Source organism: Euprymna scolopes, chromosome 9, assembly GCF_053919585.1.
Source record: "Euprymna scolopes isolate OS-2025 chromosome 9, ASM5391958v1, whole genome shotgun sequence".
Taxonomy (NCBI): Eukaryota; Metazoa; Mollusca; class Cephalopoda; order Sepiida; family Sepiolidae; genus Euprymna; species Euprymna scolopes.
The window spans coordinates 62,363,008-62,383,821 of record NC_136490.1 but is presented as its reverse complement, the minus strand read 5'-3'; the positions used below and the strand labels follow the sequence as shown (position 1 = coordinate 62,383,821).

The window sequence follows — 20,814 nt, the reverse complement described above, 5'->3', positions numbered from 1 at the left end:
TAATATATATATATATATATATATATATATATATATATATATATATCAGTTTTTTATGTTGATTTTTTTATTAGCATCTTCAACCTTGGAGATCTAAGAAAATATTTTTCCTTAGAAGATCGATCAGTCAAGCTATACTGACTCGAGGTAGTACCTCAAGACATGTGTTCATAGATTACTGTTTTATAAGTAAAATAATGAATAAATAATTAAATATTTATTTGTTTGCATCTAAAAAATATTGGCGATCATCTAAGGAAAAATATTTTCCTAGATCTCCAAGGTTATAGACACTAATAACGGTATTATCATTTTAAAAAAATCAACACAAAAATCAACATAACTTTAAAAGCAATAAAAAATAACATGTAGTCATCTAGGGCCTTGTGGCATAACGATTAATGCACTCGACCATAATACATATGGTCTAAGGTTTGTATTCTAGAACAGTCAAGCTGTACTGATAATAGGTAATACCTTGAAACATGTGTTTGTAGATTACTGTTTATATATATATATATATATATATATATATATCTTCCTGTTTGTTCACAATTTAATTAATATGTACAAAAGGTACACAGTTTCACAAATTAATTTTCATACTGAAAACTCACTTATATACACTTTTATATACTTTTTATACTAGTGGTGCTACCCGGCATTGCTCGGGACCATGTAAACAAAGAAAGAAAATTGAAGTTGATTTTGAATATAATTGTTATTCTTTGGCGAGAGGAATTTTTAATGTCTATGTACCATTTGCTATTTCGAGCAAAAGAATATTTTACCTACCCTAGGACGGCTATTACACATGTATGAAATAATTCTGCCTTTTTGAGACGGGTAATTTACAACACATATTAAAAATATGTTTCCCTACCTTCATATACATATATGAAACAATTTAACATACTCTCGACAGGTATTGTACAACATATATGAAATAATTTCTCTTCCCACCAAGGCTACCATAATTTTAAGAAAATTGAAATCATTTTTAGAAGATGGATCATTAGAATTTCCAAATTAATACATAAATACATTGTGTTGGTTAATGAGTTCGCAATCCTTGCTTCACCATAAATTTCAACATTACTGCGTTTCTTTCCTTCCTCACTATCGGCACTATTATTCTAAGAAAAATTGTCATTTTTGGAAGATGTCTCAGCAGGATTTTTAAATTAATGCATAAATACATTGACACAGTTAAGTGATTAGACAACCCTTGCTTCATTATCAAATTTCACATTACTCTGTTTCATTTTTCCACCTGGTGCTACCAGATCAGGCTGCCCTGTGGCTTCCTGAGACGAAATGCACCTACATTGACGTTTTTTTGTTTTCTGATCTTTTTTGTAAAACTTAATTATGTTCTGCAAAACCAAAAACAAAAACAACAGCCCCTCTCCCTCCCCTTTTTATTTTATTTTTTCCTACCCTACTCCCGGTCCTGGATATGACCTTAAACTATATCCGATGGTGAGGTCCGGCTTACGGGCTTTGGGGAGTGTGGAGCCACCTCTTAATTGCCATTACTCCCAGGTCCACCTTGATCCGGAGTGGTAGTACCTGTTAGGGTCCCAACTATGGGTTAAATAGAAACGGACTTTAAAAAGGAAAAGAAACAACAAAAAACAAAGAAAAAGAAAACAAATATATTCTATTAAATTATTATTGTTTTTTTTTTTTTGCCCTGTCGGTAGGGCATGAGAACAAACCGACTGCCCCCCTGCAGAGGGTAAAAATCCCTCAATGGGGGCAACCAGTTAGCCGTAGGTTGCTACCCCTAATGTCTTAGGACGTGATCCTGGTGATTGAGCGAACCTAGACCAGGACACATAGAAGTTTAGGCACCGCAACACATTACTTTGGCCCTTACTTCGACTAGACGGGCGGTCGGAGAGGCCCGATCCGACCAATCGGCCAGTCACGCCAAGCCCCACCATATATTGCCAATTCTAAAAACTCACTACTAACATAACACATCCCCCCTCTCCCACAAATAACCCTACTCCCTAATATATGATGGAAAGCGGTGGCTGAGGGTCAATCGATTAGGTGTGAATATCGATGACGAGGCTGTAAACCCCTCAGGATTGCTACAGATCCCATAGCAATATCAAGAGAGAACAGATAATCATTATGATACCACCAAAGTCGGTTATATCATCATTGTATCCCTGTGGAGGCTGGGCAAATGGGTTTCCCCCCAGGCTCTTCCCAAATAGGACTCTGAGGTGGGTGGGGAACAAAGATGACGAAAAAAGAAAACAAAATATATGGCTTATTCCTCCCAAAAACCACCCAACCACTCAAAGAGAACCCACTCTGATGTCTCTGACATCAGTAGCTTTGAGGAAGAGACGATAAAACCAAGGAACTCAACATTCGTAGTAATAGAATCAATAGAGGAAACTCCTTTGAGCAAACTATCACCTTTTAAAATTGAAAGAAATCTTAAAACTTTAAAACCAAAGTCTATTAAAAAACAATTTAACGGCAGCCTACTAATAGAAACCCATAACGAAGAACAAACTAAAGAAATATTGAAACTAAAATTATTTGAAAACATCAAAGTCAAATGCTACAGACATCTAACCCTAAATACCTGCAAAGGAGTTGTGAAAAGCCACGAACTTGCACTTTGTCCCTTGGAGGAAATCAAGACAAACTTACAGAAACAGAATGTGTTAGATGTTCGTAGAGTCCAAATAAAAAAAAAAAACAGTGAGAAAATCGATACCAACACATATATACTAACTTTTGATTCCCTCACCATACCCAAAGAAGTGAAAGTTGGATATATGAAAATAAATGTAGAAATTTATATTCCAAACCCCCTCCAATGCTTCAAGTGCCAGAAGTTTGGACACCATCAAGATCGGTGCACACGATTACCAGTGTGTGGAAGATGTGGAGAAAGCGGCCTGTACATTGACTGCAGAAAAGATTTCAAGTGTGCCAACTGCCTTAGAAATCATGGCGCTGGCTCTAGATACTGTGAAATATGGAAAAGAGAAAAAGAAGTGACCAAACTAAAACATACGAAGAATATATCCTACCCAGAGCCCAGGAAAATCATTGAAACTAAAACATATGCAGATGCAACTAAAAAAACTACTCCAATCAACAATCAAAATGGTCATATACATGTAACGGATACAACGGACAAGAAAATTGATGTCTTAAGCAAACTAATAAAGGAAATGAAAGAACTATTAGAAGAAATGAGGAAAATGAATAGTGCAATGTCTGCAACCAATCCAAAGATAATATCAAGTAAAGACACTACTGAACCACAAAAAGAAACAAAACCACAAACCATTTCTACAAAAACAACCGAACAACCATCAAACACATCACAAGCCAGAAAAGAATCAAAAATCCCCCCAGACAACAAAAAAAAAAACAAGAAAAGAAAGATCCCGATCTACATCCCGAACAGGGACTCCGACAGAAAATAGATTTGAGGGATTGGAGTCGATGGAAGTTGAACACAATTCCAAATGATGAACAAAATATTACAATGGAATATCAGAGGGATAAAAGCAAACCAAAATGAACTCACATTATTAATAACAAATATGAGCCCAGCACTTGTCTGTCTGCAGGAGACCTTTCTGAAAGAAAATAATACCATCAACATAAAACACTACACATCTTACAACTACATAAATAAAGATACGGACAGAGCTTCTGGAGGCACATCAATACTCGTGAAGAATGAAGTCCCTCAAAGACAAATAAATATAAACACAAACTTGCAAGCAATTGCAGTTTCAGTGACTCTACATAGAACTATAACACTTTGCTCAATCTACATCCCTCCAAAAGATACAATCAACGAAACTGAGATAACTCAATTAATAAAACAACTCCCTAAACCCTTTTTTTACTAGGAGATCTCAACAGTCACAATGTAATATGAGGAAGCAAAGAAACAAATAAAAAAGGAAAAGAAATAGAAAACATAATAAATAAAAATAATCTATGCCTCCTTACTAATCAAAACTACACCTATATGTACCCAGCAACAGGTACTTTCACCGCCATTGACCTTACCTTATGTGATCCTTCCATATATATGGACTATGATTGGAAAGTACACAATGACACCTGTGGGAGTGATCATTTCCCAATCATCCTGGAAAGTCTAAGTACTAGTACTGAACAAAAAACACCCAAATGGAACCTACATAAAGCGGATTGGGAAGACTTCCAGGAACAGTGCAAAAATCAATTAATTATCGAAAAGAAAGATGAAGATGACCATTTGAACTACTTCATTAAAACATTCACAAACATAGCAAATAATACCATACCAAAAACAACCAAAACCAATAATCACAACAAACCTTGGTTCACAAAAGAATGCAGAAAAGCCATCAGAGCTCGACGAGCTGCCTTGAGAAAATTTGAAAAGTACCCAACAAGCGAAAATCTGGATTTCTTCAAAAACAACAGAGCAAAAGCCAGACGAATCATAAAGGAATCCAAAAGAACAACATGGAGAAATTATATATCCAAAATTAATGTGAATACCAAGGCAAAAACAGTTTGGAACATGATGAGGAAAATAGAAGGAAAGTGTAGTAGTACACCAATATCCCACATCTCTAAAGACAACAAAATATACACCGATCAAAAAGACATTTCCAATAACCTGGCAGATAATTTATCAAAAATTTCATCATGTGACAGACAAACAGAGAAATTCAAAAAGATTAGAGAAAAGGAAGAGAAGAAGAAAATTCTATTTAAATCACAAAATACCGAAAAATACAACCAACCTCTTACCTTGCCTGAATTAAAAGAATCGCTAACCAAATCCCATGACACAGCTACAGGGCCCGATGAAATTCCATATGAAATCCTCAAAAAACTTCCAGAAACCTCAATGAAATACCTACTTGAAATTTTCAATATTATATGGTCCAGTGGAAATGTACCTGAGACCTGGAAAGAGGCCACAATAATACCAATCCCCAAATCTGAAAACTCAAACATCCAATCCCAATCAAGTAACGTCTCAGATCCATTGAATTTCAGGCCAATAGCTCTAACAAGCTGCATTTGTAAAACCATGGAAAGGATTATAAACAAAAGACTAATCTGGTTCCTGGAAACAGAGAATCTTATTACAGAATTTCAAACAGGATTTAGGAAAAACCGAAGTTCAATAGACCACATAGTCAGACTTGAAACCTTCATCAGAGAAGCCTTTGTAAGGAAGGAACATTTAACAGCAGTGTTTTTTGACATGGAAAAAGCCTACGATACTGTGTGGAAGTACGGTGTTACAAGGGATCTGAAGGCGCTTGGACTAAAAGGCAGAATGCCAATTTTTATTGAAAATTTTTTAAAAAATAGACGGTTCAGAATAAAGGTTGGCACAGCTCTCTCGGACTTGAAGGAACAAGAGAATGGAGTACCGCAAGGGAGTATACTGTCAATGACCCTGTTCAGTATCCGAATTAACAACATTATAAAAAACCTTAACCCTGGGGTAGATTGCTCCCTATATGTGGATGACTTCCTAATATGCTGTAGATCTAGATATATATCTATAATAGAAAGGAAGCTTCAATTGTGCTTAAACAAAGTAATGAGATGGACGGAAGAGAATGGATTTAGATTCTCCAAAAGAAAAACGAAATGCATGCATTTCTGCAAACTAAAGAACATGCATAATGATCCTGTCCTAACCATGGAAGGAACGCCCATACCCGTTACTGACTAGTACAAATTCTTAGGGATTTTATTTGACAAAAAGTTAACATTCATCCCACACATAAACTATCTGAAAAAAAAAATGTAACAAAGCTGTAAATCTTTTGAGAGTGGTAGCACATACCGATTGGGGTGCAGACAGGGAAACACTCCTTAAACTTTACAGAGCACTAGTCCGCTCAAAGCTAGACTATCGTTGTTTCATATATGGATCAACCCGAACATCATATATAAAAAGCCTAGACCCTATTCACCATACTGGGCTAAGATTGGCCCTAGGAGCATACAGAACCTCCCCCATGAACAGTCTATACACGGAAGCACATGAACCCCCACTAGATCTAAGGCGAGAAAAGTTAGCCCTTCAATATTTACTCAAACTGAAGTCTTGCCCAAACAACCCTGCATACCAATGTACCTTCTATCCTAAATATGAAGAACTCTTCAACATGAGAGGAAAAACTATCAAAACTTTCAGGCTCCGAATGAAGGAAAGCATTGAAGAATCGAAAATTCCAATCTCCAGCATTCACAACTTCATACTACCTAAAACACCCCCATGGACCATGAAACAAGTAGAAATAAAACTGAACCTAAACAAAAAGTCCAAATCTACCACAAACCCTATTGAATACCACGACGAACTTCAACATTTAAAATTACGATATTCAGAATACACCTTTATCTACACAGACGGGTCTAAAAGCAACAATCACACTGGATGTGCAGCAACGTGCCATAAAACCACAATGAAGAGAAATCTTCAAAATGAAGCATCTATATTCACTGCAGAGACTATAGCTATCGATCTAGCACTCAACATAATTTCAGAGGAAACCACCAAAAACTTCATCATTCTCACAGATTCTTTATCAGTCCTATTATCCATACAAAATCAAAAACAAGAAAATCCACTAACAACAAAATTAATAGAAAAAATCAATATCCTTTCAACCACTAAAAACATTATTCTTGTCTGGATCCCCAGCCATGTGGGGATCAAAGGCAATGACAGGGCAGATACAGCTGCAAAAAAATCTCACCTTCCAACTGAGAATTTTAAGATTCCACATACTGATCTTAGACCCCAGATAAAAGCATACATACAGGAAAAATGGCAACTGCGGTGGAGTCAGCAAGAGGGCAGCAAATTATACTCAATCAAACCTAGACTTAAGGAACGATGTCCAGACATAGAGATCACGCCGAGAAGATGTGATACTGACTCGGCTGCGCATAGGACACACCAACTTTACTCATTCTTATATACTAAATGGAGAATCGGCGCCAGAGTGCATCCCATGCCAGGAGACACTCACAGTAAAACATATCCTAGTTGGGTGTGATGACCTCGCCCCAACTAGAAAACTATATTATACAGAAAGCAATATGGAGGACCTTTTTGAAAAGGTCAACTCAACAAATATTCTAGCATACCTAAGGAAAGTAAATTTATATAAGAAAATTTAAAGAAATTTAAAGTCACCCAAATATACACATCCATGTATAAATACAACATTTAATTTCTTAGTTCGATTTTATAAAAAAAGGGAGGAAAGGCTGAAAAAGTCCCCTCCCCCCCAACAAAAAATAGTTTAAAAAAAAAAAAAAGGACTCCGGCATTAAATGACCACATAGGTTGATATGCCGTAAAACCAATCAATCAATCAATCAATCAATCATTTTTCCACCACTACCGACAACAACATTTTTTTGGAAGATTATTCAGCAGGCTTTACAAACAAATAAACAAATGTTGAGAAGCTTTGTGATTAGGCAACCCTTGCTTCACTACGAAATTCCACATTACTGTGTTCTTTCCCTCCTTACTACTGACACCATCATTTTAAGTGAAATGATATCATTTCTTGACCATAACTCAGCAGGTTTTCCAAATATTTACATAAATGCATTGACGCGAATTATCATTAGGCAACTTTTACTTTACCACAATTTTCAATATTAATGTAGTTCTCCCCCCATTAATTAATGTAGTTCTCCCACCATAACCGCCAACAACACATTAACAAGAGAAATGATGTCATTTCTGGAATATGATTCCATAGTTATGCCATATTTTTGGAATATGACATTGTGGGAGATTGCAAAGTGACCCCAAAATGGGCATTACTCTCTCCAGCCCCACCCCAAAAGTGAAGATTTTTTAATTCATAGAGAACTCCAGAGCACGTTAAAAAGCAACATAATCATGTGTCTTTCTACTCACCACTACAACTGTGACGTCATTCCCCGAAGTTAACATTGAAAATTCAGAAAAATATTGTTGATTACCTATAGAAACTGATACATTGTCTGGGCTTATTATTTCATTACAAACACACCAATCAATTAACTCATATTTCATTATTTTTCATAATTCTTGGATATGTTACTAATTTTGACAATCATTTTTCATAATTTTAACCCACATTATCGGCCACCCCCTTACGAAAAATAATAACTTTGATATATTGTCTGGGTTGATTATATCATTACAAACACACCAATCAATTAACTCACATTTCATCATATTTCATAATTCTTGAATATGTTACTAATGTCGACAATCATTATTCATAATTTTAACCCACATTATGGCCACCCCTTAGGAAAAAATAACTTTGATATGTTGTATGGGCCGATTATTTCATTAGAAAAACACCAATCACTTAACTAACATTTTCATCATTTTTCATAATTCTTGGAAATTTTACTAAGTGCGACAATCATTTTTCATAATTTTAACCCACATAATTGCCCCTCTTACGAAAATAATAACTTTCATATATGATCTGGGTTGTTTATTTCATTACAAACACACCAATCGATTTATTCACATTTCATCATTTTTCATAATTTTTGGATATCTTACTAATTTTGACAGTCATTTTTAATATTTGTAACTAACATTATCGCTTACCCTTTTACTAAAAAAATACCTTTGATATATTGTCTGGGCTGATTATTTCATTACAAACAGACCAATCTATAAATTCAGATTTCATCATTTTTCATAATTCTTGGATATGTTACTAATTTCGACAATCATTTTTTTAATAATTTTAACCACATTATAACCCCCCTCCATAAGAAAAAATAACTTTGATATATTGTCTGGCTTTATTATTTCATTACAAACACATTAATCAATTAACTCGCATTTCATCATTTTTTATAATTCTTGGATATGTTATTAATTTCGACAATCATTTTTGATTATTTTAACCCACATTATCACCCCCACCTTACAAAAATAATAACTTTGATATATTGTCTGAGTTGATTATTTCATTACAAACACACCAATCGATTTATTCACATTTCATCATTTTTCATAATTCTTGGATATGGTATTAATTTCGAGAATGATTTTTTTAATTCATTCCATTACATCACCTCCCTCCCAAGCTAAATTCTTTCATAGAATTTTGCTTCTACCATTTTTTCCTTTTTAAACTTTTTCCAAATAATTTGGTCTTTTACCTTTTCCTCTCACTTCTCACCATTTGTGTTTGCCGACGTTTTTACTTTTGGAGAGTGACTGTATTTCTGAGTTACTGGTACTTCCTTGTTTTGAGGTTGCATATGGAAAGTGTCATATAGCACTTCCATTGGTAACTTTTGGTTTCTGACGTTTTCTATGTATCGGGGTCTCAGTTGGTTAATATGTTTTTTGTGGAAAAAAGTCTGCTCTTTTATAATGTAAACCATTCTCCCAATTCTTCTTGAGATTATGCCTTCTTCCCAAAAACTCTTCCCTGCCTGATAATTTTTTAAGATAACTTTATCGCCGTCACTGTAAGTCTTGTACCTTACATTATCCTTGATACTTTTTTTTTACTTTTTCTCTTGGGATTAACCGGTCGAACACCGAACGTACCTTCCTGGCAAACATAATTTCAGCTGGGGATAATTTAGCATTTGTATTTGGATTTGGTGTTATCCTATATATTGCTAAGAATTTTAGAATGCTTTTTTCTTCTGTGTCGATGTTATTATTCTTTTTTAAAGCTCGTTTAAAAGTATCAACAAATCTTTCCGCTTGTCCATTTGATCGAGGGTTAAAAGTTGGTGTTGTAATATGTTCAATGGCCAGTGCCTCACAGTAGTGCTTGAATTCTTGACCTGTGAACATAGTGTCATTATCACTAACAATTGTTTTTGGAACTCTGAACCAACTAAATACTTCGTCCAGCGCTTTTATTGTTTGCCGCTGTAGGGTGTTTGTATTTAAAAATTTCTGGCCATTTTGACATACTATCTATGATTACTAGGTAATAATATCCCTTCAAAGGTCCTGCATAATCGATATGGATGCGTGTCCAGGGTACATCTGTTTTGGACCAAGGTTGCGTCAGTGTTGGGGGGGGGGAGATCTTGCAGCTAGTTGGCAACATTTACATAATTTCACCATTTTCTCAATGTCCTGATCCATTCCAAGCCAGTATGTGAATCCTCTCATTAGGGCCTTCATTCTGGAGATTCCAGGATGTCTGATGTGGAATACCTTTAGGATTTTCTTTTGTAATATTTGTGGTATTACTACTCTGTCTGCGGACATCAGAGTTTCATCACGCATAGAAAATGGAAACACTCTTTATCCTTTTCTATTCTTTTCGTCTTGTCCCACTTGTTTTTTTATCTTAATATATTTATCTGTTTTCGCTGCTTTCTTATTTTCTCAAGTGTAATAGGAAGTTCCCTAACAGTATTAATATATCTGTTAGTTCATTTTCTTCTTTTAGTGCTGTTATAACAGTTTCTTCAAATTCAGTTTTATTGGGGATCAATCATGACAAACCATCTGCATGTGCAATTTTACTAGATGCTAGATGTTTCATTTTGAAATCGTAATTGAGCAAAATAATACTCCATCTCTGTAATCTATTTGCCATATGATTAGGAATCCCTTTTTTTCGAACCAAAAATCAATAGTAATGGTTTATGGTCCGTTTCCAAGATGAAAGATCTTCCATGAATGAATCTATGAAACTTTCTCATGGCATACACAATTGCCAGACCCTCTTTTTCGATCTGACTGTACTTTCTTTCAGCGGGTAATAAAACTCTCGAGGCATGAGAAATTGGTTTAGTAGATCCATCTTCCATTCTGTGTAGAAGCACCGCTCCTAAACCGTATTCGCTCGCATCTGCCACTACAATTAGATCCTTTTTCAGATTGTAATGTGCTAACGCTAGATCCGATAACAAACATCTTTTAATTTTTTGGAATGCTTCCTCACATTCTTTTGTCCAGAGCCATTTTTTATTCTTCAATAATTCATTTAATGGTGCTCTTAGTTCATGCATATTTGGGATATAAAAATTATACTAGTTTACTAGACCCAAGAATGACTGTAACTTCATTACAGTGCCTGGTCTAGGCATATCTCTAATTACTTTTGTCCTATTTGGGTTAGGTCTTCTACCTTATCAATCAATTATTTGTCCCAAATATTCAATCATGTCCATACCAAAATTACATTTTTCGAAAGCCACTTTAAATCCGTAGTCTTCTATTTCCTCGAATACCTTCCGAATATGGTTTTTATGTTCTTCAACATTTTTGCTTCTTATCAAAATGTCGTCTAAATAAGCCATTACAAATCCAAGCCTGCTAGCATGGCATCCATAATTTGTTGGAATAAATTTGGTGCTACTTTCAACCCTAATGGCAATCGTTTTAGGGAAAGTAATCCTTTATGAGTATTCATTGTTAGGTATTTAGAACAATCCTCGTGGACTTTGACCTGCAAATATGCTTTTGACAAGTCAATTTTTGTGAAAAAGTTTTCCTCCATTTAACTTAGAAAATATTTCCTCAGGGGTAGAGAGTGGATAGTCATGATCCTTTAAGGAATCATTAAGTTTGTCGAAAAATCTCCACATACCCTGATTTTTTATTTTTCACATAAACTGTGGGTGATACCCATTCAGAGTAATCCACTTTTTTATTACTCTGATTTCTTCGAGTCTAATTAATTCTTTCTCGATTGTTTCTAATGCCGAATACGGAACCTTCCTTTTGGGTTTAAACACCAGTTTCGCATCATCTTTCAGTTCAAATTTCACTTCTGTTTTAGTGCAGCAACCCAGACCTTCAGAAAATACATTTTTAAAATCCTTCTTCAAATCCCCAACAAATCTTCCTGGCAGTTTGGGACTTTCACATCCTGTCACATTTACTCTTTTGCAAAATGAGTTTATTGGTTTCTCCCATAAATTGAAAAATATCATCAAATCTATACCGAATAGATTAGAATTTTTTCCAGGTATCACATACATTTTAGTTTTTAATGTCTTTTCATTAGTATAAAATTCACCCTTAAATTTTAATCTATTTCCAGACATTCCTTTGGCAATTTTCTTTGTGTTTTGCAGCTTTGGAGAACCAATTTTCTTCCATGTTCCATGTCAATTAAGGATATGTCACTTCCAGTATCCAAAAGACAGTTTACTTTCTGGCCATTGATTCTAACTTCAATATATTTCCTTTTCTTTTTTTTACCATATGGACTCTTTTTTAGAATCAATGGTCTTTATTTCAGGCTTACAGTATTTCTCCTTTTTGCATACTGTTGACTTGTGTCCTTTACGCCTGCACTTATAGCATATTTTGCTTTTGAAGTAGCACTCTTTTGTGAAGTGATTCTTTCCTCCACACGTCTTACAGTATTTTTTTTACATAGTGGTCACCTTGCTTTACCCTTTGTATTTTGTCAACATTTTTCTCTTCGATACTAGTATTATCCTGTTTTAAATTTAACAGTTTCTGGCGATCCTCAGTAACTTTTTGTAAGGTTATTTCTATTTCTTGGTTCATAATGGATAATATCCTAGAACGAATCTCTTTATCCTTCGAGGATGTTAACCCGTGCACAAATATCAAGCATTTAAACATGTCCTCTTTTAGGTTTTTCAGTTTAAATAGTTTGCATTGGGCATTTACTTTCCCAGCATAGGCGATAAAGTCTTCATCATCTTGTTTCAAAATATTTAAACACCTATAACGAGTATAAAATAAGCTATCCCATTCTCCGAAAATGTTCAATAAAATTTCTATAGTCTCTTTAAAAGAAATATCTTCGGGTTTCCTTGGGAGTATAAAATTGGTATACTTGGTATTTTCATGGGAACCCAGTTTTTGCAACAATTTTTTCTTCATCCGACCAGGCCTGACATCGTTTGAAAAAAATATTTTCGTATCTACGATAATATGCTGGAAACGTTAAGCCTTTAGTTGGTTCATATCAAAATTCTGTCAGCGAATTTGCAATTCCTTCCGGAGTGAACCGACAATCCTTATTTTCTTCCTGTTTCATTAATATTGTTTTTAATACGTCATTTTGTTTTAACTGTTCTTTTTGTAAAAATTCCATCTGACTTTGCTGAGCTGCCAGTGCTAATTGTATCGTTTTTGTAAACTCAGCTAATTGTTCCATGTTGAAGAATTTTATTTTAACACAGTAATAAAACAAAAGGCTAACAGTACCTGCATAAAGCATTAAATAAATTCACTGAATAGTTTGTTTTTTTTAAACCACAAAAAAAAAACGTTCTTTTGTAGACGTTTTTGCAACACACAAAATTGACACTGAAACACAGCCTACACGTGTTTTTTTCCACCATATTTTTTCTTCTTATGAAACAAAAGAAATTTGAAATGGATACTTTCAAAAATTGTTCCTTTAAATGCTTCGTGAAATGTCAATTTCTCTTTCTTTCTTTTTTTTTTTATCAGTAGGACCATAACAGACTGGATTAAAAAAAAATATAACTTACTTTTTGTATGTCTTAGTTTTTTTTTTTTTCAGTATTTGAATTTATCCGTGCAGTATTTTCTTCTCTTTGTTTTCCAATATGTGAGTTCGAACCCAGTCGCCATTTGTTATATCCTTACTTTAAATAAGAATACAGCAAGAAACACGGGGTTATGGGTGAAAGACAAAGGGGTTTATTTACAAGGGAATACAGGTGACATAAGAGTTACTCTTTTTTTTTTTTTTTACAAAGGCATCACCACATTATCAAGGCCCAGAGGCCACTCAAGGATAAGGGTTAAAGAGTGTACAGTAGAAATTGGTCAATATAGTAATCATTAGTAATGAAAATGTGGTAAATTTAATAACTTATATGGAACGGCTCATCAAGAACTTATTTACTTTAGACTTGAACACAACCATATTGTAGTCAGCCGGAAAGCAGGAAAACGGAAGACAATTCCACAGGCGTGCAGTTCTAAGAAAGAAGCTTTGTTCATGGAATCTACGTTTAGGTTTAGGCACAGATAAAGAGTCGGGGAAATTATTGATAGTGTTTACAGCTAGACGAGTGTTTCTTGTGAAAGTTTGGCGAGGGGGGACCATAGATTGAAGCTCAGTTGAACACTTTCCATGAAAATAACGATACATCAGAGACAAACTCGCAACATCTCTTCTGTGAGATCGAGGTTGCAAGGAGGAGAAAAGGACATCTCCTACGAGGCTACGAAGTCTATTTTGAACTCTATCAAGGCAGGACAAGTCCTTTCTAGCAGCTCCTGCCCAGATGTGGCAACAGTATTCCATCCTTGGACGTACCTGGCTCTTATATAGGTAGAGAATAGCATCAGCAGTGAGATATCTACTGGATCGATAGAAAGATCCCACCATTTTTCCAGCGGCCTTGGCAACAGATTTGATATACGTGTTCCATTTAAGATCAGGAGTAATGGTCAAGCCCAGAAGCTTGTCAAAACTTGAGGCCTCCTGAAGACGAGAGCCATTCATTTCAATTGATGACAAATGTGGATTAGAATGTTGATGATGTAAAGAGAGAAGCTTGGTTTTAGATGCATTAAAAGTAACCAGCCACTTCTTTCCCCATTGTACTACGTGCTCAAGATCAGAGGAGAGAGAATTGGAGAGAACTTGGTCGTTTACTGTCTTAGATGTGGTACCATAAATGGTAGTGTCGTCAGCATAAATGTCTACAAATGATGTAAGGATATGATTTGGAAGATCATTAATGTAGATCAAGAAAAGAGTTGGGCCCAGGATGGATCCCTGAGGGACACCGGCATTAATACTGTGAGCTTCTGATTTTTGCCCCTCAACTACTACTCTTATGAACCTATCAGAAAGAAATGATTTAATAATTGAGAAGACTTTTCCAGCTATACCATAGCTAGCGATCTTATGAAGTAAACCTTTATGCCATACCCTATCAAAGGCTTTAGATATGTCAAGAGCAATTGCCCTAGAAAGATTGCCACCGTCGAGAGATTTGCTAATCCTATGCGATATAACTGTAAGGACATCTGCTGTAGATCTAGCAGAACGGAAACCATATTGTTTTTTTCTCAGGCTGGAATGCTCGGTTCTTTTTAATTTCAATTCTAACAAATGACACCAACTCATTTTTTTATGTTTTTGTATTGAAAAAAAAAATCATACGTAAATTTTACTCACTACTATTTATGGTACCACATCTAAGACAGTAAACGACCAAGTTCTCTCCAATTCTCTCTCCTTGTCATCTTGTCTTATTCTCTTCTTGTCTTTTTTCCTTCTCTCTCAGTCATGTGAGAGAGTATAGTTCATTTAATCTATGAAAGGATGTTAGGTCATTCCATTACATCAGTAACCCACATTATTACATAAAAAATAGCTTTGATATATTCTCTTATCTGATTATTTAATTACAAACGCACCAATCAATTAATTAAAATTTCATCATTTTTCATGATTCCTGGATATGTTACTAATTTCGACAATCGTTTTTCATAATTTTAACCTACATTATCATTCCACCCAACTCTCTTACGAAAATAATAATTTTGATTTGTCTGAGTAGTTTCTTTCATTACAAACACACCAATCGATTTATTCACATTTCATCATTTTTCATAATTCTTGGATATGTTACTAATTTCGACAATCATTTTTCATAATTTTAACCCACATTATCGCCCCCCCCCTTACGAAAATAATAACTATCTAATATTGTCTGTAAAAAATATACATGAAATAAAGTTAAGTTTAAATCGTAAACTGTTTTAGCCATTTTCGGCGCTGACTTTTTATTCCCCACCCCACTGTTAAAAATATACATTAAATAAATTAATGTCTAAAACGTAAAATGTTGCAGCCATTTATGGGACTGACTCTATATATTCCCCACCCTACTATTAAAAATATGAATGAAATATAGTAATGTTTAACTCGTAAACAATTTCGGCCATTTTCTGGATTGATACTATATCCCCCACCCCACTGTTAAAAAACATACATGAAATAATGTAATGTCTAAATTGTAGACTGTTTCAGCTTTTATATATTAGATAAAGTAATTTTGATATCGTAAACTGCTTCAGCCGTTTCCAGGCCTGACTCCGCATCCCTACTTCTTTAAAAATATGTATGCAATAAAGTATTTTTGAGATCATAAACTGCTTCAGCCATTTCTGGGACTTACTCCATATTCCCCTCCCCACCTCTTAAAATATCTGCTGTGTCGGTTATTTTGTATTTTTTTGTTTTTTAGAAGGAGGTAATGCCTGGTAAAAAAACTATATTACACTTATTTGGCTTTTTGGCTAAGATCAAAGTGCAGTATCTGTCTAACGTAGCATTTCAGCTAAATCATCTACTGGCCCCCTCTTCATCATCACCTAAAAAAAAAAAGGTTTGGTAATCCCTGGCGGCCTCCAGAGTACTTTTTAAAGCAACATAATCGTGTTCCCCCCCCCCACCTCCATCATCAACACATGACGTTACTTCTGGAAAATGACTCGGCAGTTTTTCAAAATTCATAATTTCATTATAAATTGTTTGTATTTTTTTAATATGGGTACTTCACTGTATAAGCACCTTATTTAAAATTCATGCTACTCAAAAAATATTTCATAGTGCAGTTAGTGATTAGGCAACACTTGCTTTACATTAAATTAATCAAGAAATTGGATTGAGAAACAGATACTTAATGTTGACTAATACTAAACAAAAATAGAAATAATGTGTCAGTTTCTTATTTAATAAATTGTTAGGTGAAAGTACAGAATAGTTTAAATAATACCTTCTCCTCTCCATATTATTAAGTATCATATTAAGAATGGCTTTCTAAATAACATTATTATTTCAGCACAGTCCATATTCCGTGTGTCATAACCCTCCTCGTCTTAAACATATGTATGAAATAAAGTAAATGAGATCGTAAAAAAGATATATAGGTTTGTTTTCATATTTACAAATTTCAAACCGTGAGTAAAATTTACGTATGATTTTTTTTTTCAATACAAAAACATAAAAAAATGAGTTGGTGTCATTTGTTAGAATTGAAATTAAAAAGAACCGAGCATTCCAGCCTGAGAAAAAAACAAATGTACGTGCATGCGCACAAAAAAAAACTGTCAAAATGTCAGCTAATGCTTAATGAACATTTTACATATAAATTTGCCGATATCTGTATGCGATATACATGTATGTAAGCAAAGATATTATTCGCTATAAACCACCCTTGGTGCATAAATATTATTTCCTGAGAATTTCAGTGCTATGTGACCAGTAGTAAAAGAGTTTACCTGTTAGATATTTACGCCTACTCTTTTATTTATATAGATATAGTATTTCTTCAAAAGAAATCTATATTCAATGAGTAACCTCATTTGTTCCGAGATCAGAAAAGGCATGAAAGTCTGGATTTATTGGGCACTTGTTCACATGATCCTTTTCGATTGCTGCAAGATCCAACCAATTAGAGCTACAGTTCTCAAAAGTTTGGTCGTGTTTGTCTGATAATGTCTCCACTAAATTCTGCAGATTCGCTGGCACCATTTTGTCTCGAATACACAAATCTGGACGCGATGCAAGATCTTGCCCCATAACCAAAGAGGAGACTTTGTTAGTTTGGCCATGCTGCGCACAGCAACATGGGAGAGTTCATTCACGATGCAATAGGTCCTGAACCACTTCAAGATTGGTGAAAATACATGGAAGGCCAGCTGACGTTGAACATACCTCCAGTCCACAGTGTTTGCCGCTAGTCTTAAAATTGGCTGTGCATAACTACAGGGTGGAACGATAAAATTGTCGCCCTAAAGAAAACAACACTACAGCTTTATTTTAAAACATTTATCAAAAAAATCAATTCAGGTAACTTGATTATGTAGTAGAGATGACGTCTATTCAATGTAGCCACCTTCAGCCTCAATCACCACGTTGATATGTGTTAAGAACTGGGAGCATGCTTTTTCCATAAGCGCTGGCAAGAACTTTGTGAATACTCGGCAGATGGCAGCAATCAAGTTGGCTTTGGTGTTATGGGAGGTCATGTTGATGTTCTCGATGTACGACCAAATGAAGTAGCCCAGCAGGTTCAGATTGGGGAGGAGGGGGGGCAGTGAGCGAATGGTACAAAGTCATAGCACTTCTTTTGAAGCCAAGCCTGGGTCTCTTTGGACTTGTGGGACTGCACCGAATCCTACTGCCACAACTAGGGTCTGCCAGTAACCACCTGATTGCATCAAGGGATCACCACATTATAGCTGTTTAGAGCAGTTAGCCTCCCCTTCCCCCTATTTTTTCACATTGAAAAGTTAGTAAAATAAAAATTATTACTTACCCTACCACTAATTCTAAATCTGAGTGATATGGCCCTTCTGAAAAACTCTTATTATACTACCACTAACCCTAATCAAAGTAGGACCCCCCCCCCAACAAAGACCTTCTTAAAACTGCACATAATCGTTTTAAAAAAAAGAATAAAAACAGATCATCTCCCCTCTCTCCCCAAAAAAACTTATGTAAAATTTATATGCGAAACTCATCCCCTTATACTAAATTCTAAAATAGAAATTTTTTTTTTTTTCCACTAAATTTTTCAGGGTGTTCATATGTAATTACCTAAATAATAGTAGTCCCCTACATCGGAATGGAGGGGGAAGCATTAACTGAAAATCTATAATATGAAAGAACATTTTCACTATAAAATGTTATGTAGTTCTATGTTTATATAGATTAAAATTGTTTATTTGTTTTACTGAGTGAACTTATTGAGCAATTAGAAAAATGAAAATGTAAAAAAAATGTTAATCTTAGGTAAACGAGTGTTAGGATGGGACTACTTTCAGCCTTTCATGCACTTTACTATGTTTACAGAAGTAATTTCATGTTCAAAATCTGTCAATAATTATCAAAGTTATGTAAGCTTTTATTTTTAAAAATCTTGTAATAATAGAATTGGAGAGCGGGGGGGGGGCTTATAATTTATGCAAATAATTATTTAGAAAATCTTGGTATGTATTTATCTTAAAATAGTTCTAGTATTAGATTTCAGTTACTTATTCATAAAATACATGACAATTCAACTTTTAATGGGTAAAAAAAAAATTGCAGCAGAATTATGTTATTTGCTTCAGATTACTTGGAAATTGTTACTTTCTGGGGAGTTTCATGACATATATTTATTTCTTGCACAAAAATAGCCTTATATGGCAAGTTTCATTGTTTAATATCTTGTTTTAATGAATATATAACATTTTTATTGAAAAAAATAAAGTGATAAAACATGGTCTTAAAAAGAGAAAAATACCCAATGACATGGGGTACAGATATTGTCATAACTTTATATTTGTTAAGATTTAATTTTTTTTTTCATCTGTATTGCTATGTAAAGAAATACTAAGCTATCATTACTCAACTTTGCCCAGGCGAAGAAACCATTTTAAAAATTTTTTTTAAATATCTGTATATTTATTTTGTTTGAGTGCTCCTGCGCTAGTTGCAATTGGTATGGCTTGCCATATTCCAAAAATCCATCTTTTTTTAAAGAAATCTAAAATTAACTGTTAAGTTGCTGAAAAAATATTCCTAAGTAGATGGGATATCTTTGGATTTTGTTCTGATTAATGAAGTTAGCTAGTTCAGTTTAAGTAAAAATTTATAATGATTATAAAAAAGACAAAAAAGTGTCTGTGTTAATTGGTCCTTAAACCCAGTACATTTCAGGTGAAAACATTATGTACTTACTTGTCATGTCGAAATTAGTATAATTTACAAAAAATGATCCAGAAGATGATGTGGAAGAAATATTTTGAATAAAAAAAATCAGTCACAATTATGTTTTGAGATCTAGCGGTATACAGTTATTTAGTCAAAATTATTGATTGCAGTTATCTCTCACTGGATCTTTGAACTCTCCAACATTTAAGCATATAACACTTCATAAATCGTTAAACTTGATAATTTTATACTTGTAATCATTTTTCAAAATTTTTTTGAATTTGTACTAATTTCAACAAGATACTTAAATACATAATGTTTTCACCTGAAATGCATTGATCATCAATCTACACAAGCACCCTTTCATCTTTTTTATAATCGTTATAATTATCAATGAAACCTTGAGTTTATTTGCTGGGAAATAAAAAGAAACAAAAAAAGAAAGGAAAAAAAGAGTTGATCCTCAGAGAATGAATAATTAAAAATTTTTTTTAGATATCATTCATCCAGGGCAACACGAAAATACAGACTTTTTGGATGTTTGTTTTGAAGTTTTTAACTTTTAGCTGGACATACAAACATACGCACAGACAACTGTGCTTTATATAATAGATAATATTTTTAGGATTTGAAAAAATAAAGATTTGCTCTATATCTTTACATTCCACGATGCAAAACTATTTAATGTGTACTTAAAAATATGTTTCTATGTAACTTATGGAGTGTGTATGTTGTGCCCAATGGAATAGACCTGCAATCGGCTGATTGTTTGTGCACGGCTTGAAGGATAACCCCTAAAAAGTTGATGTGCTATAAAGCAAACAAACAGAAATAGATATTTTTGTTAACTTGATTTAAATATATTCAGTAAAAGATTGTCATAGTTTTTATCTTATGTTCTATCTTTCTCTTACAGATCATGAACAATGTCTACGGTGCACTTATAGCTCTGCTTTTTGCTTGGGTAAGAATTTTATTTTTTGGCTCTTCTGATCATAGCAAAAATGTAAAAAAGTTAAAAATCTTCTTTTTAAATTCTGAAAACCTGAAGAATAGCACCATCGTAAATAATCTCACCTGCTGCTTAATTGGCTGAAAAATA

The 20,814-nt window shown here is 34.2% G+C and overlaps 1 protein-coding gene across 2 annotated transcripts in view; it reads left to right on the top strand.

The window, feature by feature from the left end:
- The window catches only part of LOC145284541 (protein lifeguard 1-like), a 164,378-nt gene that overhangs the window by 138,706 nt on the left and 4,858 nt on the right, over positions 1 to 20,814 (top strand). For both annotated transcript variants that reach the window (XM_080133444.1, XM_080133445.1), the window contains one exon: positions 20,629 to 20,676. In XM_080133444.1, the coding sequence (XP_079989570.1) occupies positions 20,629 to 20,676 (48 nt within the window). The remainder of the gene's footprint in view (positions 1 to 20,628; positions 20,677 to 20,814) is intronic.